The 27,536-nt window shown below is 37.9% G+C and overlaps 1 protein-coding gene and 1 pseudogene across 1 annotated transcript in view; one reads left to right on the top strand and one right to left on the bottom strand.

Annotated features, from left to right (window-relative positions):
• Positions 1 to 27,536, bottom strand: part of USP37 (ubiquitin specific peptidase 37) — a 75,229-nt gene that overhangs the window by 2,529 nt on the left and 45,164 nt on the right. Inside the window, exons 12-20 of the mRNA XM_007451415.1 lie at positions 26,974 to 27,091; positions 25,610 to 25,689; positions 24,020 to 24,184; positions 22,343 to 22,408; positions 19,436 to 19,577; positions 18,338 to 18,593; positions 10,177 to 10,343; positions 7,536 to 7,596; positions 857 to 972 (exon numbers count right to left, since the gene is read on the bottom strand). Coding sequence (XP_007451477.1) covers positions 857 to 972; positions 7,536 to 7,596; positions 10,177 to 10,343; positions 18,338 to 18,593; positions 19,436 to 19,577; positions 22,343 to 22,408; positions 24,020 to 24,184; positions 25,610 to 25,689; positions 26,974 to 27,091 — 1,171 coding nt within the window. The remainder of the gene's footprint in view (positions 1 to 856; positions 973 to 7,535; positions 7,597 to 10,176; positions 10,344 to 18,337; positions 18,594 to 19,435; positions 19,578 to 22,342; positions 22,409 to 24,019; positions 24,185 to 25,609; positions 25,690 to 26,973; positions 27,092 to 27,536) is intronic.
• LOC103090990 (ornithine aminotransferase, mitochondrial-like) lies at positions 4,428 to 6,390 on the top strand (annotated as a pseudogene).

The following is a 27,536-nucleotide window of genomic DNA, read 5'->3' as shown; positions in this document are numbered from 1 at the left end:
AAATGCTCAATGTTAACTAAAAATTAAATAAAATAAATAGCATGTTCATTGATGGAATACAGTATAGCCATTAAAAATAAAATGCTTAGAGTCTTTAACAAGTAGGATAAAAACTGTACTTATTCTATGACTTTAAAAGCATACTTGGGGTATTTTGGGGTAGGGATGATAAAAGAATATATCAAATGCTAACAGTAGTTGTGTTAGAATAGTATAAAATTATACTATTAATATAGTATAATTATATATAATTAAAATTATACATATAAAATTATATATAGTTATAAAAATATATATTATATTTTTATAACTATATATAATTTTATATATTTATATATATATAAAAATATAAAATTATATATATATAGATATAAAATTATATCTATAATATAAAATAGAATAAAATTACAAAAAATTTGGAAAATGGGAAAAAAGCAATTATTTAGGGTAAAAATAGATTTCAAGTGCTCTAGTTAATGTCATCAACAGTTTTTATTGAGTAACAATCAACTATTTTTAGTATTTAACCTTAAAGATAAAATAGTTTTGGTAGAACTGAAGGTGATTTAATATACATATGACTTTGAGAACTATTACTAAGTTATTACCTAACATGCACATAAGGTGATCAGGATGTGTGGGTTTTTTTGTTTTTCTTTGTTTCTTTCATTTTGTTTTGAATCTTCTGTGTAAGAAATGAGGAGCAAAGGCCAAGAGAAAGTGAAGACCATTTAATGGCTGCCAAAGGGGCAGAAGGGGACCTGCAATGGACACTGACACTGGGGCTTTTGAAAATAAGGAACAACAGGAGTAGTACTGACAACTTGACCTACAAAGGGAATATAACGTCACCCACCTCAGCATTTCTTTTCAGTTCCTCAGCTTCAGCTTCTGTATACTCCATATCTAAAACATCCTCATTTCCAGAGTCCTCATCAGAGCCCAATGAATCCAGAAAAGAGTTGTTAAACTCTGAAGAACACAAAGACAAAGTCTTGTAAAAGTTCTTGGAATAGACACAAAGAGATACGATTGGGAAGGTATAAAACAGCTTGAAGTACACATTTTATCATTCTAAGAAACATAAAACATATTATTATTAGGGTTCCAATTCACCCAGCTTACTCTAGGGAATAAAAATTCAGGCACCAGTTATCTGTAAAAGAAATGTTCCCTTTTGTTTTAAATATATTTATATGAAAGGGGATAATACTCTTTTAAGAAAGGAATAAAACTGACAAAAAAAATTACAGATAATCCAATTTCACTGAATTCTCTATTATATAAACTATATGTTAGATTTGACACACTTGGTGTATATTATAGGTGCCACCAGCAAACATAAATTATCTGACAGAAGAGAGACCATAAGAAGATCAACATCCTCTCATTTTCTTCAACTTTAAATCATACTCTGAAATTTAACAAAAATAATGGAAATTCAACCTTAAACTCCTAAGTTTTACCTAGAATACTAAACAAACAAATTCAAGGTCCAATTTTTCTTCTTAATAATGTGTTTCCACTGGAAGAATCCATCTTTACTAATGGCTTCAAATAAACAATCCCAGGAGCATCTGTGCATAAATGACTCTTTGTCTTATAGAGTTGTTTAAAAGACATGAACACTTAAGAATGGGAAGAACAGGAAGAGACTACAGTATCAAAATTCTGGACTCTGGAATATAGAGGGGTGACTGACTTAGCAGACCTAAGAAAGTCAAACCTAAGCCAGTAATGAAAAAGTTGAGAACCAATCCAATTTATATTACAGAGTCCTCAAAAGACATACAACTTGGAAATAGCAGGTACCTCTAAAACTGGAAGCTAAGAAGAGGATAAAAATAAGGATTAGGTGGGGCTTCCCTGGTGGCGCGGTGGTTAAGAATCCACCTGCCAATGCAGGGGAAATGGGTTCAATCCCTGGTCTGGGAAGATCCCACATGCCGCGGAGCAACTAAGCCTGTGTGCCACAACTACTGAGCCTGCGCTCTAGAGCCTGCGAGCCACAGCTACTGAGCCCAGGTGCCTAGAGCCCATGCTCCGCAAACAAGAGAAGCCACTACGATGAGTAGCCCGTGCACTGCAACGAAGAGTAGCCCCCACTCTCTGCGGCTAGAGAAAGCCCTCGCACAGCAATGAAGACCCAACACAGCCAAAAATAAAAATAAATAAATTAATTAATTAAAAAAAATAAGAATTAGGTGAAAGCTGTTTGAGTTACAGACTCCTAGATCCACTTCCCCTTACTTCATGCTGCTGGGCAATGACAGAAGTCGGCAGCTTTGTTCTCTGGAGAGTTGGTAAAACAGTCTCTGGATTGGAGGATTCCAGGCACAGGGGAGTACCATACTGAAAACAGTGGAGTAGGTGACAGTGTGCATACTGAAAGATGAATATAACTCCCATCCCCACCCCCAGCCCTATGCCTAAACTTGGCTTCTAGAACTCTGGCAGCCACATCTTTTACCTGTAGTCAAGGGCAAGAGACTAGAAAACTTTCTTTAAGAATCTTACCAGCCCAAGGGAAGGCCTAAAATATTAACATCATCCCCCAAACAGTAAATCCCTGTAAAACTCAAAGTTGACAAGTCCTAGCTATTCATACACTCAGAACTTCCAATCATCTTTTTAGTCCCCTACTCTTTTTTTTTTTAACATTTTTATTGGAGTATAATTGCTTTACAATGAATGGTGTGTTAGTTTCTGCTAGTCCCCTACTCTTAATCATGAGCCGACAGCCAAGGATTACAAGATAATTGAAAAAAGACTCTAACAAGGAATATAAAGACCATAATAAACACACAGGACAGAGCAATCTGGAGAAAAGAGAATCTACTCAGGGAGATGGAAATGTCAAATAAACAAAAAAATGAACCATATTTAATATCCTCAGAGTTGAGATGGTATTACTTCTCTGAACCACCCCCACCCCAAAATGTTATAAAAAAGTAACAATCACAAAAACCAGTTCTTGAAAATTAGAAATATGATAGAAATAAAATACTAAAAAAAAGTTTGGAGTTGGTGATAATGTCAGAGAAACTTCCCAGGCAGTACAGCAAAATAACAAAAAAATGGAAAACAGAGAGAAGAGATGAGAAAAGAGGATCAGACTAGGACGTCTGAATAATAGGAGTTTCAGAAAGAGAAAAGAGAGGAAGTAGAATGAAGGAAATCAGTGAAAATTTCTTAGAACTGAAGGACAAAAGTTTCTAGATTAAAATAATCCTCTAAGTGCCCAGCAGAAATGGATGAAACAGACACATATCACGGCACATCACTGTGAAACTTAATCACAATGGAAACAAAGAGAAGATCCTATAAGCTTTCAGAAAAAAAAGATGTCACATCAGAATAAAGAACAGCTTTAGACTTCTCATACAGCAACCCAGCAGCATGAAGGTGGGGGGAAACAATGCTTTTACAATGATTGTAAACCCGGAATTCTATATTCAGACCAACTATCAGTCACATACTGGGGCAGAACGAAACTTTCAATTCCTCCAAAAAATCTAAGTCACATCCCCTCTTCTTCAAGAAAACTACTGGGGATGTTCTCCATCAAAGCATAAGTACACAAAGGATGAGAAAAGAGTCATACAGGAAATGGGAGATTCGAACAAAAGAGCGAATCAGAGGGAATCCCCTGGAGAATGGTTAGGGAGATCTCAGGATATCTGTGCATGGATGTAGAGGGCAACCAGTCCAGACTGGAACAATATGACTTGAGACAGCCATTCATCGCCACCATTGTACCATCTTTTAAATCTGAGGGCAGAATGCCTAGGTGAGCCTAGCTTGAATTCTTCTTTGTAACTGTCTCAACCATCTGCCAGTGAAACTCTTGCTCTCTCCACCATGCCCTAGATCAGCCTAGAACACTCATTTTATACCAGCAAAGTGTTTTGCTTTAATCTATTTCTCAGAGTCAGAGAAAGACCAGAGTGATCTTAGAAAATACAGAGTTAGCTCACTTCCCGTGACTACCTGTTCTGGTAGACTTCCAGCACATGGTCCATAAATTAGTTCTGCCAAATCCCCTGACTATGGTGAACGTTATGCTTTTGAATACTCATTCACGACTTTGCTCACTGGCTTCCCCAGAGTGAGCTCTTGTAAATTCACGGGGAAACTGAAGTCACATTATCTTCTCCTAGCAGTCTTAACAGTGGCAGTATTGCTCTGTCATACAGGTGGATTACAGATAGACTGTCCTTGCTATTTCATTTTTCAAAATTAAAAAAATATATTGTTTAGGGAAGCTGTTCAGTTGATGCCACGTGTCCTGAGCTGGTCTTGGAGGTGCTGCCAGGAGTTATTGGACCCTGTGAAGACCATCCCTGGATCTTGGGTTAAAAATCTGTATTCTAATCTGAACTGTGGGAAGAAGGGATGGTTGGTGATATTCCTACTTGAAGGACATCATGTTTTCCAGACTAGCACATGTGCAGACGGTTGCTGTCCTTCACTGTGGAATTCATTCTTCAGTAGCTTCTGCTATTGGGTTGGCCAAAAAGTTTGCAAGATGGTACAGAAAAACTCGAATGAACTTTTTGACCAACCCAATACATCTGCTGCAACTAAAAACACAGTCCAAGAGCCCTCCATCTTCTCATTACATTTTTGAATGGGAATCTAAATATGGTGCCCACAACTACCACCCTTTACCTGTAGCCCTGGAGAGAGGAAAAGGTATTTACATATGGGATGTAGAAGGCAGAAAATATTTTGACTTTCTGAGTGCTTACAGTGCTATCAACCAAGGGCACTGTCATCCAAAGACTGTGAATGCTTCGAAAAGTCAGGTGGATAAAGTGACCTTAACGTCTAGAGCTTTCTACAACAACATGCCTGGTGAATACAAAGAGTATGTTACTAGGGCTTCCCTGGTGGCACAGTGGTTGAGAATCCATCTGCCAATGCAGGGGGACATGGGTTTGAGCCCTGTTCCAGGAAGATCCCACATGCCGTGGAGCAACTAAGCCCATGTGCCACAACTACTGAGCCTGTGCTCTAGAGCCCGCGAGCCACAACTACTGAAGCCTACGTGCCACAACTCTGAGGCCCGTACACCTAGAGCCTGTGCTCCACAACAAGAGAAGCCACCACAATGAGAAGCCCGTGCTCCGCAACAGAGTAGCCCCCACTCGTTGCAACTAAAGAAAGCCCGAGTCCAGCAACAAAGACCCAACGCAGACAAAAAGTTTAAAAAAAAAGAGTATGTTACTAAACTTTTGAACTACTACGAAGTTCTTCCTATGATTACAGGAGTGGAGGCTGGAGAGAGTGCTTGCAAACTTGCTCGGAGATGGGGATATACTACTGAGAAGGGTATCCCAAAATACAAAGCAAAGATTGTTTTTTGCAGCCGGAAACTTTTGGGGTAGAACATTGTCTGCAATCTCCAGTTCCACACACCCAACCAGTTACAATGGTTTTGGACCATTTATGTCACGTTTTGAAATCACTCCATATAATGATCTGCCTGTTCTTCAGCGTGCACTTCAGGATCCAAATGTTGTGGCGTTCATGGTGGAACCAACTCAGGGTGAAGCAGGCATTGTTGTTCTGGATCCAGGCTACCTTGTGGGTGTGCAAGAGCTCTAAACCCAGCAACAGGTTCTGTTTATTGCTGATGAAATACAGACAGGATTGGCCAGAACTGGTAGATGGCTGGCTATTGATCACGAAAATGTCAGACCTGATACAGTTCTTCTAGGAAAGGCACTTTCTGGTGGTTTATACCCTGTATCCAGTGTTGTATAATGATGAAATAATGTTGACCATTAAACCAGGGGAACATGGTTCTATGTATGGTGGCAATCCACTAGGCTGCCGAGTGTCCATCACAGCCCTTGAGGTTTTGGAAGAAAACCTTGCTGAAAAATGCAGACAAATGGGTATCATCTTTTTTTTTTTTTTTTCTTGCGTTATGCGGGCCTCTCACTGTTGTGGCCTCTCCCATTTGCGGAGCACAGGCTCCGGACGCGCAGGCTCAGCGGCCATGGCTCACGGGCCCAGCCGCTCCGCGGCATGTGGGATCCTCCCGAAACGGGGCACGAACCCGCGTCTCCTGCATCGGCAGGCGGACTCTCAAGCACTGCGCCACCAGGGAAGCCCATGGGTATCATCTTAAGAAGTGAACGCATGAAGCTACCTTCTGATATTGTAACTGCTGTAAGAGGAAAAGGATTATTAAATGCTATTGTTATTAGAGAAACCAAAGACTGTGACGCTTGGAAGGTACGTCTGTGACTTCGAGATAATGGACTTCTGGCCAAGCCAACCCATGGTGATATCATCAGGTTTGCACCTCTGCTTGTGATCAAGGAGGAGGAGATTCTGGAGGCCGTGGACATCATTAACAAGAACATCTTGCCTTTCTGAGGGTGGTGACAGTTTTCAATGGCGCCTGGTAGCCAGCTGGAGACAGGCAGTCAGTTGACATCCTGTAAAAAGCTCTGCATTTCTGTGCTTAATGCAGGCATATTCCATTCCCTCGTGGCAAGGGCTTTTTAAAAAATATATGTTTTCAGTTCATACATAATAGAATGACACTTATAAACGTGCAGTGTGCTGTGTAACATGACTAAAAGAATATCCTGGCATCTTATATTCAATTAAGTGGTTTTGTGTGTGTGTGTGGTTTCTAAGGTGAGATGCCTCTCTCTATATAGAAAGCCTTTTAATCAAGCCCCTCAGCATAATTTATATATGTTTTAATAATTTCCTTGCTGGTATAAATGTTTGTATTTGAAAGTTATATGAGGGTATTACACAGAAGACTTGCTTAACCTTATAAAGCTGAATCATAATCACCAAATTTTAGGAAGGATTAATGGTTAAGCTTACATAAAATCTACTAGATTTAGGGCTTCCCTGGTGGCGCAGTGGTTGAGAGTCCACCTGCCGATGCAGGGGACGCGGGTTCGTGCCCCGGTCCGGGAAGATCCCACATGCCGCGGAGCGGCTGGGCCCGTGGGCTGAGCCTGTGCGTCTGGAGCCTGTGCTGCGCAACGGGAGAGACCACAGCAGTGAGAGGCCCGTATACCGAAAAGAAAAAAAAAAAAAAAATCTACTAGATTTAAGTAAACTCCATATTGGCCAGCACCAGGATGTACTCTATGAATGTCATTATTTTGAATTAAGAATTAATGTTTAACATTCCCAGATTATGTTTTAAGTGTTTGATATAATTTGTAAAAAGTGTTTATTTTCAGTGTTTCTTTAACTTTAAAATAAAGCTCATATTTAAAATGTCAAAGAAATATTGTTTAGGGATATGAATATACATGATAACATTATTATTATTTTTTTAATGTAAGTTAATGATGAATACAAATGTTAGAACGGTGGTTTCCTTTGGGAGGGAGGGAAGGGAAGGTGTATACAGGTAACTTCTAAGGTTCTATATCTTTACCTGGGAGGTGTTCAAATTTGTTACTGTTATTAAAAATAACAAAAAACATTTTATATGCTCTTTGTGTGTGATACATTTCAGCCTATTAAAAAGATGTACTTAATCTCCGTACCTTGAAGACTTAACTCCGTAGCTCTTTTGAGGTCATCATCTTCTTTCTGTTCCCAAGCCTCCTAAAGGGATAAGAACAAAACTAAGGTATTTAAAGAAGTATTGATTAAACTTATTTAATGAGGATAAAATCCGCTGCTCTGAAAGTATTTGCTAATGTTTTCTATAATCTTATGGATGTTTGGAATATGACCTCTTGAGGGATGTGGAGAAGTTCTTTACTTTTTCCAACACTGTCTTCCTAAAACAAAAACCTGGGGGTTAAAAAGGCTTAAATGTTATCTCTTCTAGTTAGTGATGCTTGGCTTGCCAACCAAAAGCCATTCAATGTGACATTATGATGTAATTCCCTTTTCTTCTAACATGTATGAGATACCTGGAACATAGCAGATACTTAGTGAATAGCTCTCTTTTCTTCCCCTGATTTACAGGATTTGCCCAGTTCCTTGGTATAAATACTCCTACCATGGCCAATTTTAAGCTACCAATGTGACTATGAATGCAGATTTGGGAAGTATGTAGAGTGGGCTCTCCTAATCTGACAGGGAGCTGGCTCGAGCACAGACCCTACGCCTATGACATCAAGATAAACAATATTGGGCTTCCCTGGTGGCACAGTGGTTGGGAGTCCGCCTGCCAATGCAGGGGACACGGATTTGTGCCCCGGTCCGGGAAGATCCCTCATGCCGCGGAGCGGCTGGGCCCATGAGCCATGGCCGCTGAGCCTGCGCGTCCGGAGCCTGTGCTCCCCAACGGGAGAGGCCACAACAGTGAGAGGCCCGCGTACCGCAAAAAAAAAACCAACCAAAAAACAATATTTCCACAACATATGATTCACAGATTTCTATTTTTATTCTTGTTAAAGAAACCATAAACACGTAAAAGAAGCTTAGTAAATACTAAATGAATGCTGCTGACTGTTGCTTTTCTAATACATACGAGGTTTTCTTAGAAAAAAATTGTACCTCTGAAAATGTCTCAGCTAGATGACTCATTATAAAAGGAATAGGAAAATGTTTACTACAAAAAAAATTTCCCTCATTTTCAGAGAAAAGATAACTTACAAAGGATGCATGAGTAAAAAAAAAAGTAAAATTGTTTTATCCTTTTCTCAATTCTAGACTTGTTGTTAAAGTTACTTAAATGTATAAGAAGCTTAGAATGAGCTATTCTGCATTATAGTCCTGGGAACAATAATACTGTGTTCAAGAAAGTTACAGAGGTGATCTCTAAGAGGAAATATGATTACTTAAATTTATCCAAGTATATAAAGTCTATGCTGAAACAAGAAGGTAAAGGACTCTCTTTTAGTAATTAATAGAATGATGCAGGTATACCAAACTAAAGAAACTTCATCTCATGATCCTATCCTCATATCTGAGAAAAATAAGATAGTTTTAAATGGGTCAGCTGACAAGAAAAATATATGTCTTTTGTCTAAGAAAAGGAGGGTTGCTGAATTTTTTCTTTTTCTGCACTATAAGGAACTATTGTTAAGAAACCAAACCATGGCCTTTTACACTAAGTTTTCTATAACAAATGATTACTATATGTTATTTGTAAGATAGTTTGACATATACACATCTTGATGACAAGGCAACCAGGGAGGTACTTCTTATAAATATCAATAAAAGGATACAGAGCAGGTGGCTCTGAAATAGTTTTAAAGCAGGAGTTCTCAACCTTGGCTGCACATTAGAATCACTGGGGGAACTTTTGCTTTGTTTTGTTTTTTTAAAAAACCCTTATTAAAAAAAAAAAAAGAAATCTAGATGCCAGACCACACTCCAAATCAATTACATCAGAATTTCTGAGGGGCAGAACAACCCAGGCATCAGTATTTTTTTTAAAGCTCCCTAGATAATATTAATGTGCAGTTTAAATTAAGGCCCAATATTCTAGTGACATTAGATTTCTTAATCTGATATTTGCAAACACTAAAATTGTGCATTCATTCTAGGGAGTCTTGGCAAATTTTTATTACTAACATGTATTGTATAGGATTAGATAACCATCAAAATATCACCTTTTAGTCAGATAACTCAGCTGACTGCAACAGTGCAAATCAACCAGCTTTGGCAAATACAAGCATAAAGAACTAAAAATTGAAGAATAGACAACTACATAAAGAAAAGAGCAGATAAATGTTAGTCTATGGCTAAAATCTAAAATTTCAGACAATATTCCTGAGAATTTTATGTTCAAATAATTCAGAGGAAAGGATTCATATTGTGAGAAAATGACCAAAACAAACATTTTGCCTTAAAATATTAATGATAAAATCAGCATGGTATACTGGCTGTTTCAACTGCTTGCAAAATAAAGTTGGTCTACGGATGATCTCTAACAACTCGTCTTGCTTTAATGTGTAATAAATTATAGTAATAGGAGGTAACCAACAAGACATTCTGTTGCATTTGGGTTTTTTAAAAAAGAAAAAGGACCAATGTTTCTGTTTCAAACCCAAGGCAAAAGCCCCAAACAAGTTTACTTTGTTTTGGTGGCTCAGTGGTTCATCATATGTAAATCACCTGGAATAATGCCTGACACATAGTGCTTAACAAATGTTTTTTACTATTATTATTGTTCTATTTCTTGGAAAAGATAGGTATGGAGAAAGCAGCAATATAAATATCTCTTACTTGCTCTTGAAGGCTCTGAGCCAATGCCTGCTGAAGCTCTTGTTCCTCCCTCTCACGCTCCATATCATACTGCTGGAGCCAATCAACCTCTCCTTGAGATCCTTCTGGAGTTTTGTTTTCCTTATTCTCATCACAGTCTTTAGTTATCTCGGTAAAACTGGCAGGATCTGAGGAAGCAGAACATAACATAACTGGGATATCCTCTTATAAACTGAACTCTCTGCACTAGAGTGACGTGCACTGTTCAAAGAGTAATGTATCCTAACCTCAGACGTACCTCCTTGGGACACACAATCTCACCTTACTACATATCTAGATCAGGGTTTCTCAATCTCAGCACTATTGACATTTTGGGTGGGATAGTTTTTTGTTTGGTGCGGGGAGAGGGGCTGCCCTGTACACTGTATAGTGTTTAGCAATATTCCTGACCCCTACCTACTACATGCCAGTAGCAACCCCACACTCCCCAGTTGTGACAACCAAAAGTGACATTGTCAGATGTCTCCTGGGGGACAAAACTGCCCTTGGTTGAGAAACACTGACCTACAGCAATGGTTCTGAAACTTAAGCAATCATCAGAAACACTATGGTTAAGGATGGAGAAGAATAAATAGCCATATTCAAAGGTCATGTCACATGACCAAGTACTAGGAATAAAGTATTGTTTAGGGTAAATGAAGTAAGAATTAGGATAGAATACTTAAGCTAAATACTGAGATTTTCCCATTTATTACACTGTATGTCATATGAGCGTTTTTACATTAATAATTAAATGAGCCTTGAACATATTCTAAATCAAAAGAGCTATATAAAATATGTAATAAACATCTCATGTACCATACAAGTATATGACAACATATATGTTTAAAACATTCATCCAAGGAGGTAAGGAAAAATATTAACCTTTTATTTCTTTCTGTTCATTCTCAATTTCTAGATTATGGCTAGCTGGAATAATAATATTATTATTATAAATATTATTGTTATTATAAATAATATAGGCATAATTTTGTTCTGGATATCTGAATTTCATTATTTTTAATATAGGTAAGAGTGGGGAGAAGAGGAAGGAACTTCCTTCCCTCCCTCCCTTCTCAAACACTTTACTAAAGCAAAAATTTTCGTCTTAGTAAGTTAAGGAAGTTCTCATAAAAAGAATTCAACTGGTTAACAAGAACTACCTTTACAGATTTATTTCACATGGATTGTTTTAAAATTAGTAAGTGCTCTTTACCTGCCCCACTACTGCATTGTAACCATTTAGATGGTAGATAATTTTCTATAGCACAGACAACTCTGAAGCTTACAGCATCTTGGTTTTAGACTCTAAGTCAGCAACTAGTCATCATTTTTCAATTGAACTGACTTGCTGAGTATTTATCATTGAAACTAATTCTGAATGTTCATTAAAAGAGGAAAAGAAACTCAGGATATTATTAAGTGCAAAAAGTAGTACGATTCCAATTAAAAAAAAATTATACTCCTCCATTCTTGGAGAATGTAATTTTCCATAGCCTCCAAGGGGCAGCTCTGAGGCGTATAAGACCCCACCTGGCCCTCTGGCCTTAGCTTACTGGACCAGGAATGAATATCTGAAAGAATCAACCAATCAGACCACTTCTGGAAATTTGGAACCATGACATTCAAAGTTAGTTGATGTTGAGCGTTTCAAGTGGAAGAAAGATTGGGGAGTTGAGGCTGCTATTTTAGGGCATAAGATAAGCATTATTACTTTTATTATCAAAACATACTCATAAAAAGAAGGTGACAGAGGCACAATTTTTCTTAACCAATAATTTTCAGCACTCAATGTACCAATAAACCTCACACAATCCTAGAATTACACTAGCAATTAATCCATGTGATAGAAAACAGATTTAAGAAAGTTTACTTTTAAGATGCTAAAAATCAATATACATCTGTCTTCAGGACAAGATTATCAGATGGATACAAAAAACATTTCAGATCTAGGAACAAATATGACCATGAAATAACACAGAGGGGAACCATGTGTTAAAACTCAAACATTCTTATACTAAATATATCATCTGCCGCTTCTCCCACCCCAAATGAAAGCTGCTCCTTTCCTACATTCTATATTTCAGTCACTGGGATCACTGTCAACCCAGTTTAGTTGTTTTTTTTTTTTTTGAAGATAGAAACCTGGGAGTCATTTTGACTGCTCATTTATCCCTTCGTATTACACAAATCGTTATTTCCTAATTATCTTTCGAATCCATCAACTGTTTTTCTTTCTTTCTTTTTTTTAAAAAAAATATTTATTTATTTGGCTGTGCTGGGTCTTAGTTGTGGCACGTGGGATCTTTTTTTTAGTTGCGGCATGCGGGCTCCTTTTTTGTGTGTGTGTGTGTTACGCGGGCCTCTCACGGTTGTGGCCTCTCCCGTTGCGAAGCACAGGCTCGGGATGCGCAGGCTCAGCGGCCATGGCTCACGGGCCCAGCCGCTCCGCGCATGTGGGATCTTCCCGGACCGGGGCACGAACCCGTGTCCCCTGCATCAGCAGGCGGACTCTCAACCACTGCGCCACCAGGGAAGCCCACGGGCTCCTTTTAATTTATTTTTTAGTTGCGGCATGCAGGATCTAGTTTCCTGACCAGGGATCGAACCTGGGCCCCCTGCACTGGGAATGCAGAGTCTTAACTACTGGACCACCAGGGAAGTCCCAACTGTTTTTCTTTTCAATGCCAAAACCTTGGCTTAGGGCACCATTAACTTTTGGTCTGGACTACTGCAATAACTGCCTAACAGGTCTCACAAGATACTTCGGTTCTTCTCTAATTTATGCTCTACACTGCAGCCAGAAATGATCTTTTTCAAATATAAATCTTTATCAAACACTTTTTCGCTTAAAATTATTCAGTAACTTCCTAGTGCTTTTGAAATAAAAGTCCAAACTCCTAAACATGGTTTTAGGCCATGTAAAAACTGGAGACTGCATAACTCTCTAGTCTCAACTTTTTGCTTTTCCCCCTCAACACCATGTTCCAGCCATGCAGATCATTCTGAACTTCTGTAGGTCCACTAACTTACCATGGCCTTTCTCATGTCTGGGCCTTTGCATACACTCTTCCCCTCCCTTTGACTAATAGTAAAACCTTACTTAACCAGTATTCCTTCCCCTCCTCAGTTGATTCATGAGACAACCAATCTGATGAGCCCCAAATATTTATTGAGAATCTACTATATGCCAGGCACTGCTAAAGAAGCTGGGGATATAGTGATAATTAAGGCAAGATGGCCCTTGCCCTGAAGGCGCTTAAGTGCAAAGCTTCTGAGATGAAAATGAGCTTAGCATGAGGGACACAGAGAGAATGCTAGTATGGCTAAAACAGAAGAGTGAAAGAGGGGGAAGGTAAAGATTGACCATGGTGAGAAGCTTGGATTAAGTGTAATGGGAAATCACAAGTTTTAAGCAGAAGGGTGACCGTGTGATTTAAGCTTCAGAAAGATTATGTTGGCTACTTTGTTCATGAAAGAAGGTCTGTAGTGGGGCAAGAATGACGGAAGAGACATTAGGAATCAACTGTAGTGGACCAGGTGAGAGATGGAAGGCTAGAGTTACAGCTATGAAGATGTTGATAAATGATTAAATTCAGGATATATTTCAGAGGTAGAGCAGACTAGACTTATTGATGGACTGAATGTAAGGTGTGAAGTAAAAAAATCAAGGGAGACATATTTTTTGGCCTGAGTCAAAAAATGGTGGATGGTAGTACCATTTGCTGATATGGGGCAGGGTTATGGGGGGGCGGGGGGCGGTTAAAAATTAGACAGCCAAATGGACATTTCAAGTAGGCATTTACATGTGTAAGTTTAAAGCTCAGGGGAGAGATCCGGGCTAGGGATATGAATTTGATATTTCATCAGTATGTGAGGTTATGGTAATGTCTGAGATCAGGGAGAGAACTTTTGGAAAAAAGACAGCTAAGGACAGTGTCCTGGGAATACTCCAACAGTTAGAGGTCTGATGAGGCAAGCAAAAAACAAAACCATAAACCCTGGAATGAACAGTTGGTTTAGTAGGAAGAAAAAACCATGGCAAGAGTAGTTTATAGGAAAACGTTTATAAAGCTTTAAATGTTAAGGAGGGAGTGATGGATTGTATGAAAGTTGCTAATGCAAACTTTATAAAGACCATTTCAGTGGAGTGGTGGGGATGAAAGCCCACTTGGAGAGGGCTGACAAGAGAATGGGAGATGGTAAGAAAGTAGAGGGAATGAGTAAAACAAATCTTTCAAAGGATTTTTCTGGGAAGGGAGCAAAGGGAGCAGAGGCTAGAGGGAAACACAAGGTCATGAGAGTTTTAAAAAGATGGGTGATATTAAGGCATACCAGGAATAATTTAGAAGAGGGAAGACCTGATGCAGAAGAGAAAGAGTATCATTTCAAGAGGGAAAGTCTTTAGAAGGCACAAGTAGATGAGATCTTGGATATGAATGGAGGGATTGGCCTTAAATAAGAAGAGGGACATTTCCTCCATAACAAAGGTGAAGGCAGAGTTTTCATCTGACTGCATCTATTTTCTTTGAAAGGTATACAGCTAAGTTATGTGCCTAGAGCATGTGTGGAAGGAGAACTACCGATTTGAGAAAGACATGGAGACCAAGAAAAGAAATTTACTAAGGAACTATAACAGAACTGATGAGTAGCATGTAGTGCCCATGTAAGAGTGTAGTCATGATTTTGAGGAAAGTATAGTCAGCACAGTTTGGGGACTTTTCTCCAGCAATCTTCAGCTGCTTGGGTGTAGGCATGGAATAAGAAGCTGGTTGAACTGGGAGATGGGACTTTGTTAGGCGATTGAGAGAAGAAAACAGAGGAAAGAGATAAAAGTACCAAAATATGGCATATAGGCTGGGGAGGGAAGTGGTGACAAGAGGGAGGTGATGAATAGCAAAAAGTAGAAGACAATGGATTGGAAGTCTTAATGAGATCAAGTAACTGTTGAAATAAGAATATGATATTAGGTGAGCTGGGGGAGAGAAGGGTTAGAGAAGGATATTTGAAATTAAGATTTCAAAGGTGGTACATTTACTGATGATGACAAAGTCTAGGGAAGTGGTTCTCAAACTTCAGCATGCATCAGAATCAAGTGGAATCAAAACACAGAATGCTGAGTCCCACATCCAGAGTTTCTCACTCAGTAGGTGTGCAGTGGGGTCAAGAATGGCATTTCCAGCAAGTTCCTACATGATACTGATGGCCTGGGGACACACTTGGAGAACTACTGGTTTAGGGTATGAGTTTTGGCAGTTATCAAGATGGGGAAGAAGAAAAGTTCTTTGGAAATAAGATTAGGAATTGAGAAACCAGGCTGTTGAAATGGTCATTCATGAGGATGCTGAAAGCCCTAAGAATGCTGATAGGCATGGAGTGACTGGACGGTAAGAGAGAGCTACAGAGATAATAGGTGGCAAAGTCTGAAGTCACATACCAAAGGAGCTGGAGTTTTTGTAGGATGAAAGAAGACAAGCAGTTGGAAACGGCAATGAGCAACAAGGAAAAAACCATCTCCAGGCTCTGAAGTTTTAGGGTATGGGGAAAAAAAAACAGCTTATACTTAAAGAATAGTAGGACAATCCATTATGGGAGTCTTTCAAAGAAAAATTGGCCTGACTAGAGACTAAAGGGACCTAACAACCAAATGCAGGGGGTAAGCTTTGGGTTCTAGATTTTTTAAAAAGTGTAAAAAATATTTTGGAGATAATTGGGTAAATGTGCATGTGGGCTCTATATTAGAACTATATATGGAATTACTATTAACATTCTTAGGTATGATAATTGTTATATAGGAAAATTTCCGTGTACTTAGGAGAGGCAGGCTGAAGTATTTTAGGGTGAAGTATTATGATACCTGCAACTTCAAATGGTTCCATTAAGTGTGTGTGTGTGTGTGTGTGTGTGTGTGTGTGTGTGTGCGCACGCGTGCACGCGCAATCTCTAAAGATGGCCTCCAATGAACCATGCCTACAGGTATTCTAACTCTGTGTGGTCCACCTCACAGTCAATCTGGGCAGATCCTGTGAGTGCTTTAATGAAATGTGGTGGAATTGATTCTGTCCTAATTTTGAGCCTATACATTAAGGAGATCTGGCAGCAGCCTCTTGTGCTTTTGGGAGCCCTGAGCTATCATGTAAGTTTGGCTACCATGCTGAAGAGGCCATACAGGAAGAGAGAGGCCCTGAGATTACATGAAGAGATGAAAAGCTGAGGAGAAGAGGGGAAGGGAGATGGCCAGGGAGAGGGGACCAGAAGAACAGAGAGGATATCTAGCCAGCTCAGCTGACCCTTCTAACCAACACAACCCATGTGCCAAGGTGAGCCATCTTGGATGTTGCAGCGCAGTTAAACCCCAGCCAACATCACACAGAGCAGAAAACACTACAAGCTAAGACCAGTCAATCCATAGTAATGAGATATTAAAATTACTGTTGTAAAGCACTAATTTTGGGGTAACTGCTGCATAACTACACATACACACAGGGGCTGTGTGGAAGGGAGAGAAAAAAATGTGACAAAATGTTAATGAATCAAGGTGAAGGGTATAAAAGTGTATATTGTTTTATTCTTCAATTTCTCTCTGGATTTGAAACTTTCAAAATAAAACCTTATGGAGGGTTTGATCACATTTGATCATTCCTTAGAATTATTATTGATTTTTAAAGTATGATAATGATATGGAGGATAGGTTTTTGTAAAAAGAGTTCTTATCTTTTAGTGATACTGAAATCCTTACCGATGAAATGATCTAGTATCTAGGATTCGCTTCCAAGGGCAGTGATTATAAGTTTAGTAAGAGAAGGGGACTTCATAAGGGTACTTGCATCAAGAGGTTAAAAAAAGGTGTAAAGAAAAAAGAAAAAAAAAAGGAAACATCTATATACAAAAATCATCAGCTTTTTGTTTCCAGTTAAATTGAGGAAATACTCTTATTTTACTTGCACATAAAATAATTCAAAACTGAGGAGGCCCTAACAACCCCAAGAATACAGAAAATAACTTTGTGATATACTACTATTCTCTTCATCTCCAAAATCCTAGGCTTGATATATGGAAACATGTTAGCTAGCTACCTAGATACAGATACTAAAGATATAGATACTAAAGATATCAGGAGAAAATATTAGACTTGGCCCCAGGAAAAGGAAGCGAAAATTTTCTACTTAAAAAATCTTCAAATACCCATAGTGCAAGGCAAGGAGGCTCAGCTCTGTTGTTTGAAGTGATAGCTTGAGAAATAACAAAATGTGAGTAAAAATTACCACAAAAATAATTTTTATCTGTATAGCACTTTACATAATATGTATATACTATCTAACATTCTACCCACAACTATCTGAAGTATGTTTGGTAGATTCCCCATACAGAGGTAAGAAAACTGAGTATCAAAGAGGTTAAATTACCTATTTAGAAATTTATAACTAGTAGGTGGTATAGCTAAGATTAGACACCCAAGACCCTCTTAGTTCAGTGGTCTTGCCACCATTATGAAGGGATGAACCCAAAGAAGAATGGAGAACTTAAATTATTTATACATTAAAACTTGGTATAAGTTCAGATATACAAAAATGAAGAATTACACAAATTTCTGAGAGCAGTGGTGTGAAAAAAGTGACCAAAAACTGACACAAACATTTTTTTTTTTTTGCGGTATGCGGGCCTTTCACAGTTGTGGCCTCTCCCATTGCGGAGCACAGGCTTCGGACGCGCAGGCTCAGTGGCCATGGCTCACGGGCCCAGCAGCGGCCATGGCTCACGGGCCCAGCCGCTCCGCGGCATGCGAGATCTTCCCGGACCAGGGCACGAACCCGTGTCCCCTGAATCGGCAGGCGGACTCTCAACCACTGCGCCACCAGGGAAGCCCTGACACAAACATTTTTTAAATGCACAAGAATACTAACTTTTCTTTTGATGTACACCTAAAGGGACATGGCATACTTTACCACTAGCCTCTGGATACTAACTCACAATATTTGCTTCTCATTTTTTTAAACTGTTAGGGAAAAAAAAGCACAAAAATATTATTAGCTCTGTTATTCAGATCCATCTCACCTCCCATTATGTAGAAGTCATTTGTTACTATTAAGCTTTGGAACACAGTTGTGCCTGTTTAACAGATGTTTATTTTCATCAAACCTACCGGGCTCTGTGACTGTTTTTGGCTTCTCAGTTTCCACAGGGTCTGGATTTTCAGGCATTTCTTGAATATCATCTTCTGCAAATCCGGTATCAGGGCTGCTGGTTGGTTTATCATCATCTTCATGACTGAGAGATGGTGAAGCTTCTCTTTTACTTATCTCTAAAACAGCTGCTAGAAGCTCTTCTTCACTCATTCCGTCAAATCCTGAGTTTTCCAATTCAGACTTATCAGGTTCTAGTCTGCAAGATTTTGAATCCTGAAGAATAGAGCTGCTTTTAGAAGAAACCAGAATGCCTACAAATATAGCAATCTTGGAGTTTAAAGTGATAGGGACTCCCCTGGTGGCACAGTGGTTAAGAATCCACCTGCCAACGCAGGGGACACGGGTTCGAGCCCTGGTCTGGGGAGATCCCACATGCTGCAGATCAACTAAGCCTGTGAGACACAAGTACTGAGCCTGCGCGCTAGAGCCCACGCGCCACAACTACTGAAGCCCGCGCGCCTAGAGCCCCGTGCTCCACAACAAGAGAAGCCACCGCAATGAGAAGCCCGTGCACCGCAAGGAAGAGTTGCTTTTGCTGGCTGAAACTAGAGAAAGCCCGCGCACAGCAACAAGGAAGGAACGGACGGAGGGAGGGAGGGAAGGAAGGAAGGAAGGAAGGAGGGAAGAAAGAGATCTTGCCGTTTGTGACATCACTGAAGGACCCTGAGGGAAATAAGTTACACAAAGACAAATAATGTATGATCTCACTTACATGTGGAATCTAAAAAGCAAACAAACAAAAAAACTAAGCTCACAGATACAGAGAACACATTGGTTGTTACCAGAGGTGGGGGCTAGGGAGTGAGTGAAATGGGTGAAGGGGCAAAAAGGTATAAACTTCCAGTTATAAAATAAATAAGTCACAGGGATGTAATGTACAGTATGGTGACTACAGTTAATAATATCATACTGCATACTGAAAGGTGCTAAGAGTACATCTGAAAAATCCTCATTCACAAGAAATGATCTATCCTGTGTATTTATCAAGTTTGCTGATGCTGGTTATGAAAGGCATTTGTTTGGACAGTCAGATATTTTGGTGAGAAATTACTTACCTTTTCCAGGTCTTCCTGCTGCTGTTCACTGCCTGACATTTCACAAAGTCTCTGGCTAAGGGCCACAGAGCGTTTAAGCTCATCTTCACTGTCTGAATCAAGGCATAAAGCCAGGGAATTCTTGGATTTGAAGGTGAAATTCCTGTAATTTAAGAAAAACGAACAAACAAAAAAACCCTATGTAAGTCTGACAAATAAACATTTGTCCTTGTTATTTCTTGAAGTATAAATATCAATTAAAACAAAAAGCTTTTCCATTATGGAGAATGATTTAACAGAGAAAAAAAGATATATCAAAAGAGGTATATTTAAGAATTACCTTTGCCCTACTCCAAAAGAGCCATGCTTTGAAAATCAGACAACTCTTATGCTATTATATATTATCAGTAAACCAATCACTTTGTGCCTTTTTTCTTTTAATGATCAACTCCAAAGAAGTTTGTTACTGGCTTTATAAAGCAAGTACTTTACTGAATGCATGCAGACATAGCAATGAATACATTTTTGACAAGAGAGTGCATGAGGACTAATTTTTGCTCTTTTAAATTATGATCCACGTACTTTGAAATTAACAGTAACATTCCACTTATCCATTTATATGTAGGTCCAACTTCTGGCAACCTCTACCTTCTAGAACACAGGAACTTAAAAGTAAAAAAAACAAAACAAAACAAAAAAAAAACGCCTCTGAGGAAGGCAGCAGTTTCGAAGCCCATGAACTTTACTCTTCAGGCAGGGATCCTATTTCCCCAGGAAATAGTGTATAAAATAATGTAGCAAGTTCATCAAGAAATGAGAGCTAAGAAATGAGAGAGAATAACCACAAAAAGGGCAATAAAGAACTATAAAGTAATTTAATGTAAAGGTAAACTGTCTTATAAGAATTAAGAGCCTCTGAGGGCATTATTATATGAAAACACAGTGCAATAACTGATATTTCAATGCCGATTTTAAGTAATTACAATATATTTAAATTATCTGCAGCGTATTTTATTTAATATAAGGAATTCTGTAAGCTTACAGAGATATAACCATCTAAAATGGTTAAAACACTTTAAAGATTAAAATTAAAAAGGCAATGTTTAAAAGGACAAGCTTCAGTTATATAAAAATTCATTTATTTGGAATATCAAATAGTATTCTTCAATGATACCAGATAAGTAAGGTGTTACTGTGCTGTCTTCTAAGTGAGCTGAAAATAAACTAAAGGAAAAAGTGGTAAAGGTCAAAAAGCACAAATTTTCTTTGATGAAGGTTAACATAAATTCATATGCTGTACTAAAAAACAAAAAATGTAAAATGGAAATTGGAAAATGCAATAATCTAAATGTGAAAACTGTAAATAAACATGTAGAATGATGGCACCAAGAAATAAGAGGCCACAATGGAAATCAGGAGGATTGCATAGCAATGTAGATCAAAGAAAAGAGGCAAGTGGTCAGTGATAAACCCAACCATAGTCTTTGGCTGAGAGCAGCCAGGATATCACTGCACTTCAGTCTGAACACTTGAATAGCCTCCCAATATGTGTTCAAAAAGGGTTTTTAATATAACTTAGAAATAGCCAATTAGCCATCTTAATTCTTCATTTCTGATTTCATGCTCACCAAGCAAAACTGAACATATTGATTTATTTATCCATGTAAATACTTTGCTGAAGGAGGGTGACACCTGGCTACTAATATACCAGGGTCAAATGTGACAAAGGACATTATAGAAGAATCAATGGTATTCTGGTTCATAGCTCAGCCTCTTTTAAGTTTGATCGGCATGACAGGTCTTCTAGGGCCTAATCATCCTTTATTGACCAACTCTCAAATTCTCATAGCAGTAAGACCCTGGAGAACAGATTGACCATGCCAAGTATAATGATGCCCAATGAAACCATCTCTTTCTTGAAGCTATAGTGATTTGGTACATAAAGAGTGCATTCCATTAATAGTTACTATATTCACAGAAGGCAGCTTGCCTGTAGTAAGGAAAAATATTCATCCTGTAAATGCATCACTTGCTCACTTTCTAAGCAGCCAAGTGGTATTGCTCATTTGTATCTTGAGAACGGGCAAGAGTATTCATATCGGTACCATTTCAGATTTCTAGTCAGTTAGTCATCTGGTTTTAATTGCACTGAAAAATAATTAACAGGAGGAAAAGAAAATAGCAATTCCCAAATGTCATTTTATGGTTATATAAGCCCCCCAAAAGCCCTTAAACAACAAAAGTGTCTCTTTTCTAAAAGTACTTTGGGACATCAAATTTTTAGAAAAACTAATTTTAAAGACAAATGACAACGAAGTCATTTAGAAATGTCTAATCAGGAACCGTGGTTCTAGTCAAATCATAGAGGAGGTATATTAAAAAAAAAGTATTTGTTTCCTTCTTGGACAAACTTTTGGTCTTAAGCAAAAAACATTTGTAGAATAGCTACATTCTAATGTGTATTTGTTTTCCTGTCCCCTTTCAGAATAGCTCCAGCTCAGTGTCTAAGACAAGAAGTCCCACACTGGCTAGCAACAGGTGAAAAGATATTTTGGGATCTCCATGTGTATATTTGAAGAATGGTGCTTTTTATACCAGCAGGGGTTATTTTAACCCTTCAATCCTTAAAATCCCTCATCATTAGTCAATTTCTAGAGTTGTAGGATGAAAATATTACATACAACAGATGATTTAAGAAGTTTTAAAACAAAATTTTGAGAGGACCATCTGAACTTGATTCAGTGTTAAAAACTTGATACTAAATTACAGTTTAAAGCATATTCAGGAAAATTCCAAAGTACAGTAATGCAGAGCAATTATCATGCAAAAAGAGAAACAATAAGAAAAGGGGAGGGGATAATCTTGGAAATCAGGGTAAGCCAAAACCTTAAAAATACAAATTTTGGGTACACAAGAAATATAACTCACTTTGAAGGTGTAGAAGGGCTGGTGATGCAGGAATTCACCATTTGAGAGGCTTTCAATGGTCTAGAACTATCAGAAAATTAGAAAATATATATGTATACAATTACTATTACTAAAAATATATTTAACTTATTAAATGAATTATTCTGTATTATAGTCCCTTATATATCCTCTTGAAAAGCAAACAATTATAATACTTTTTAACTAACAATAGAGGCCAAAAGAGAAAACAAAATACTTTCTCTAGGCTCTTCCTTGTCTAATGATCTAAATAAACAACACAATACAATATAAAGAGAACTTGGGAAATTCTCTGTCTCAGTTCTTTTAAGCAATAAAATAACAATAGCTCTCATTTATTGAGGACTTACTAGATGTCAGGCACCGTAGTAAGAACTCTTGTGTATTACCTCATTTAATGTTCACAACTACCCTGTTATTTTCCCTACATACAGGTCAAGGAATCTGTTCAAAATCTTAAAGCTATCATATCACAGAGTCAGAGAGCCTGGTTTCAGGCCTGTGATCATAAACAGCCTTGGCTAATGGTTTGAAAGTACTGACAGAAAGAATACTAGCTCCACCAGTAGAGGGCAGTTTCCATCAAGCAAAAACATCTATCCTAATGAAAGGCCATAAGAGAACAATCCAGAACCACTGATTCTCTGGGAACATGTTGTTATTGACTTATTGAGGCCTTTAGTGTAAACGTACATGATGTAGAATATATTTCAATTATCCAAGGGGAATAATTTTTACAAAACTTTATTAATTCACGTTAGCAAATGTTCATTTGCTTTCTGTAATGTCTATTATTCCACATCAATGAAGAGACCTGGCTCTTCCAGTTACTAACTGTATGAGCTTAAGAAAATCACTTAATTTCCTTGGATCTCCTCTGTAAAATTAAAAAGTTAGACAAAATCCCTTTTACCTCTAAAGCTCTAGAACTTCATGATTATACCAAACTAGTGTTCAAGTATAAAAAAGAACTACAATATATGGCTCCAAAGTAATGCAAGTACGCAGAAGAAAGAGAACATTTAGAAGTCTTAAGGTTTTCCTGGCATTCATGATGACGCAAAATAGAATGTAAAAGTTACTTCTTTTCTCAAGGAAAAATTTCGAGGAGCCATTGAAGTTCTTTGCTCAAACTGGTAATAATACATTTATGAAGACACAATCTATTTTGGGGGTCTCAGCATAATATTTAAAGTACTGTTTCTCAAGTTTGCAAACTCCAGAGTCAGCAAAGGCATTTGTTAAAAATATTGATTCCCCAGCCCTATATCAGATTTGCTGAAACAGAACTTCTAAGGAACAAACACAGGAATCAGTATTTTTAGCGTTCAAGTGACTCTTATGATCATGCAAATTTGGTTTATATTCCCCAAATGTATCAAACTATCTTCTAGTGATCTAAAAGAGTAAGGAGCACTCCCGGAAAAGGTAATTTATTATGTAAGGCAATTAATATGTGTTGAAAGTTTTTGTTTAAGCATTTTATTCAATTACTTATATCAGGTATAACTTAGCACAAAGTCCCAAAATAAAGCAAAATAAAAATCTCCTTCTTGGTCTGATTTTACCTGGAGTCATGTTATGTAGTTCAGTCATTCTTTTGATCAGATACTAAAAGCCTTTCTACTTCAAAAGGGAAAGAAATTCTCAAGGACTTACATTGCCATTTGTGCACTCCAACCAAGGTTGAAGGGTGGTTTTGTATTTTCAGTGCAATGAGATGAGAGGGTCAGGTATCTTGGAATGATGACTTGCTGCCCAATCTTGTTGTTAAGTGAGAGAGCAACATTGAAGCTATATCGTTTCAAATGAAGAATGAGGATCCTGAAAAACAGGAGATGATAACATTATTAGTTTATACGTAATAGAGGTAGCTCTCTTACAGGTAAGAAGAGATCACTGTAACTAACCATGTTAGACAGCTTTTGATTTAAAGACTACATTAGGCTGAACTAAAGATCTGTCAAAGAACATTTACTGAATACTTGCCATGTGCTAGGCATTGTGCTAGGTACTAAGAATAAAAATAAAAATAAAACACAGGCATTGGGTAGATATTAATTATTAATTGGGAGGTTTCAGTAAAATAATGTTCCTAGAAAATAAAACACATCAGACAAGAAAACTAATTTTAGAATATTGGTATTGGTAATGGATCAAATCCCTAAATTACTCATTTCAATGTTATATAGTTTACCAAAAAATGGATGTTATATAACGACAAATGGTAATTTAAAGTGTTAAACAGGATTTCCCTGGTGGCGTAGTGGTTAAGAATCCGCCTGCCAATGCAGGGGACATGGGTTCGAGCCCTGGTCCGGGAAGATCCCACATGCTGCGGAGCAACCAAGCCCATGTGCCACAACTAATAAGCCTGTGCTCTAGAGCCCACGAGCCACAACTACTGAAGCCTGCACACCTAGAGCCCGTGCTCCACAACAAGAGAAGCCACCGCAAATGAGAAGCCTGCTCACTGCAACTAGAGAAAGCCTACACACAGCAATGAAGACCCAACACAGTCAAAAATAAATAAATTTATTAAAATAAATAAATAAATAGTGTTAAACAGCCCTTATGTTTGATGGTGAAAATTAATTTTTTTAAGATGACTTTTGACAAGAACTGTTCTTATTTCAGTAGCACATTCTCTAGAGAAAGGTAAGAGAGAAATGAAAAGTTTTCTCCACTTATAAAAAAGTTCTATATGGGCTTCCCTGGTGGCGCAGTGGTTGAGAGTCCGCCTGCCAATGCAGGGGACACGGGTTCGTGCCCCGGTCCGGGAGGATCCCACGTGCCACGGAGCGGCTGGGCCCATGAGCCATGGCCGCCGAGCCTGCGCGTCCGGAGCCTGTGCTCCACAACAGGAGAGACCACAACAGTGAGAGGCCCACGTACCGCAAAAAAAAAAAAAAAAAACTTCTATAAAATGTACATGCACAACAAATTATAATTGAGTGTTACACATTACTGAATTAAAAATTTACTAGTAAGTCCCCATCATTATTCCAAAGTCTCATCAGCCTCGTTCTCTTGTTGCCATCTTCTTGGGACTCTCAGGTTCCTTCTCTTCTTCAACTTTCCAAATCTTCTTCCTTTCTTATACAAGAGAATTGTAGGTTTCCATTCTCTACCCTCTTCATATCTCAGCTTTGCTGACCTTCTTTACCAATCCATCTGATAAGCCTCACTTATTCAGTAATATTTGTAAGTACTTTGAAGAAGAAAACTTGAAGAGCCAATTAATTTTACCTGGGTAGCCTGTTAAATTTGTGCCTGACAAGAGCACATTTCCCACCACACTTCTCACAGGAATACTCAAGTTCTTCTGCCTGTAAAAAGACAAGAGGGAAAAATAAAGAAGTATAAAGTTGAATTAGCACTGCCCCATTAAATGCTAATTTCTCTAGTCATACTAGTTCAGTGGAATGACAACTCCGACCAGTTTAAATTTTGTGTCTAGAATCATAAGCCTTACTAAATTAAGACCTAATCCTCAAAATATAGTTATAATATCATGCCCTGTTTCAGAATTCCTAATTTCCTTTTTTTACCAAGGAAACATCTCAATTTATGACAGTAACTAAACTATAGTAGCAGATTCTCAACCTTTTCCCCATGGATACACAAGAACCACTGCCAAGAGTATATCCAGATTTTAACATTTGGCCATAGCAGAGATAAGATCACCTTCAGGTTAGGCGGAGTTCCTGGTCTGTTAGGTGTAACTCTACCCCTTTCTTATAATGGAACTCAATCTTCTGGTGACAGCCCACTAAGAACAACTGCTCTAAAAGGACCAAAGTTTGGGGTGGATATCATTACCTAGAGAAAACTGAAACAAGAAATCCTTAAAAAATGGGGGTAAAGATACACAGGAAAAGCTTCAAATTCTACGATAATAACAGGAATAATAAGGAATGACTAAAACAAAAAGAAAAGCAGAATATTTATCCTTGGGTGGAGCTGAATATTCATCATTTCAAGAACAGAGGTCTTTTTTTTTTTTTTAAATCTTAGGATGACAACCCTGCCCATTTGCTACAACAAAACAAGAACCACTATTATACAGATGGCGAACTGCCATCAATTATAAGGACTGCTACACAACATGTCCAATTATGCCCCAGAAACTTTCTGAATATCTGTAACAGTATAACACAAATGCAAATATTTATCTATAGCTCTGAATAAACATGACTTGTCCTTTCTGTTTCTAACATGGTACATATAACCTAAGAAGCAAAAAGTATTTTTTTTCATTCCTCAGATCTTAGTATACTAACTTAGATAGTGTCTCCAATTTTGACTCACATTACCCAATTTTAGCATATGTCACTTCATATTATTTGTTTACAAACAAATGCTTCTAAGGTTGTCCAAAACACTTGCTGTTGGGTTAGATGTATAATCTACTTGAGCAATTAATTTTCATCTACAATCAGTTAACAACCATATTTACCAAGCTCCTAAAAATAAATACTATTTATAAATATTTCTCATTTGTTTCCCCTGCAACTATTTTGTCAAAACTCTGCCTTGAAACCAACTTCAAATACAATTATCTATGATATATAAAATTTAGTTATGTGGAAATACCAAAAGATATTATTTACCCTAAAGAAAAGATCAAGGGAATCTTGAATTGAACGAGGAGGGAGTGGCTTTTTCCTTCGAGGAAGGTCAATGGAGAGGTCATTAAACTGTTCTCTTTTGGGAATAATCTCTCCACATCTGTAAAAATAAAAGAAGACAAATATAAGAATTTAGAAGCCTAACTGTGCAGTACAAAATAAATACAAATATACTTCAGAAACACTGCTCCCCCAATGAACTTATCAGGTACTGAGAGACCATGACTAGGTGTGAGAAATAAACATTTAAAAGTTTTCTCATGCTTACTTTAACCCTTATTAAATCCACACAGGTAAAACATCAATTGAAAGTGTTTAAATACTTTCTTAAAATGCTAAATTAAAAATTTTTATACTTTCCAAAAAACCCCCGAACTTTAAAACACTGAAGTATAATATATATATAGAAAAGTGAACCAAAGTTGTATAGCTTGATGAATTATCAGTTAACACACACATGTAATCACCACTCAACTCAAGAAACAGAACACTATGAACTCCCTATAAGCCCCCTCACATGCCTCTTCCCAATCACTCTCCCTTTC

Source organism: Lipotes vexillifer, unplaced genomic scaffold (genome assembly GCF_000442215.2).
Source record: "Lipotes vexillifer unplaced genomic scaffold, Lipotes_vexillifer_v1.1 scaffold1145, whole genome shotgun sequence".
Classification (NCBI taxonomy): domain Eukaryota; kingdom Metazoa; phylum Chordata; class Mammalia; order Artiodactyla; family Lipotidae; genus Lipotes; species Lipotes vexillifer.
Note: the sequence above shows the minus strand (reverse complement) of the source record. Positions and strands in the feature narration are given on the sequence as shown.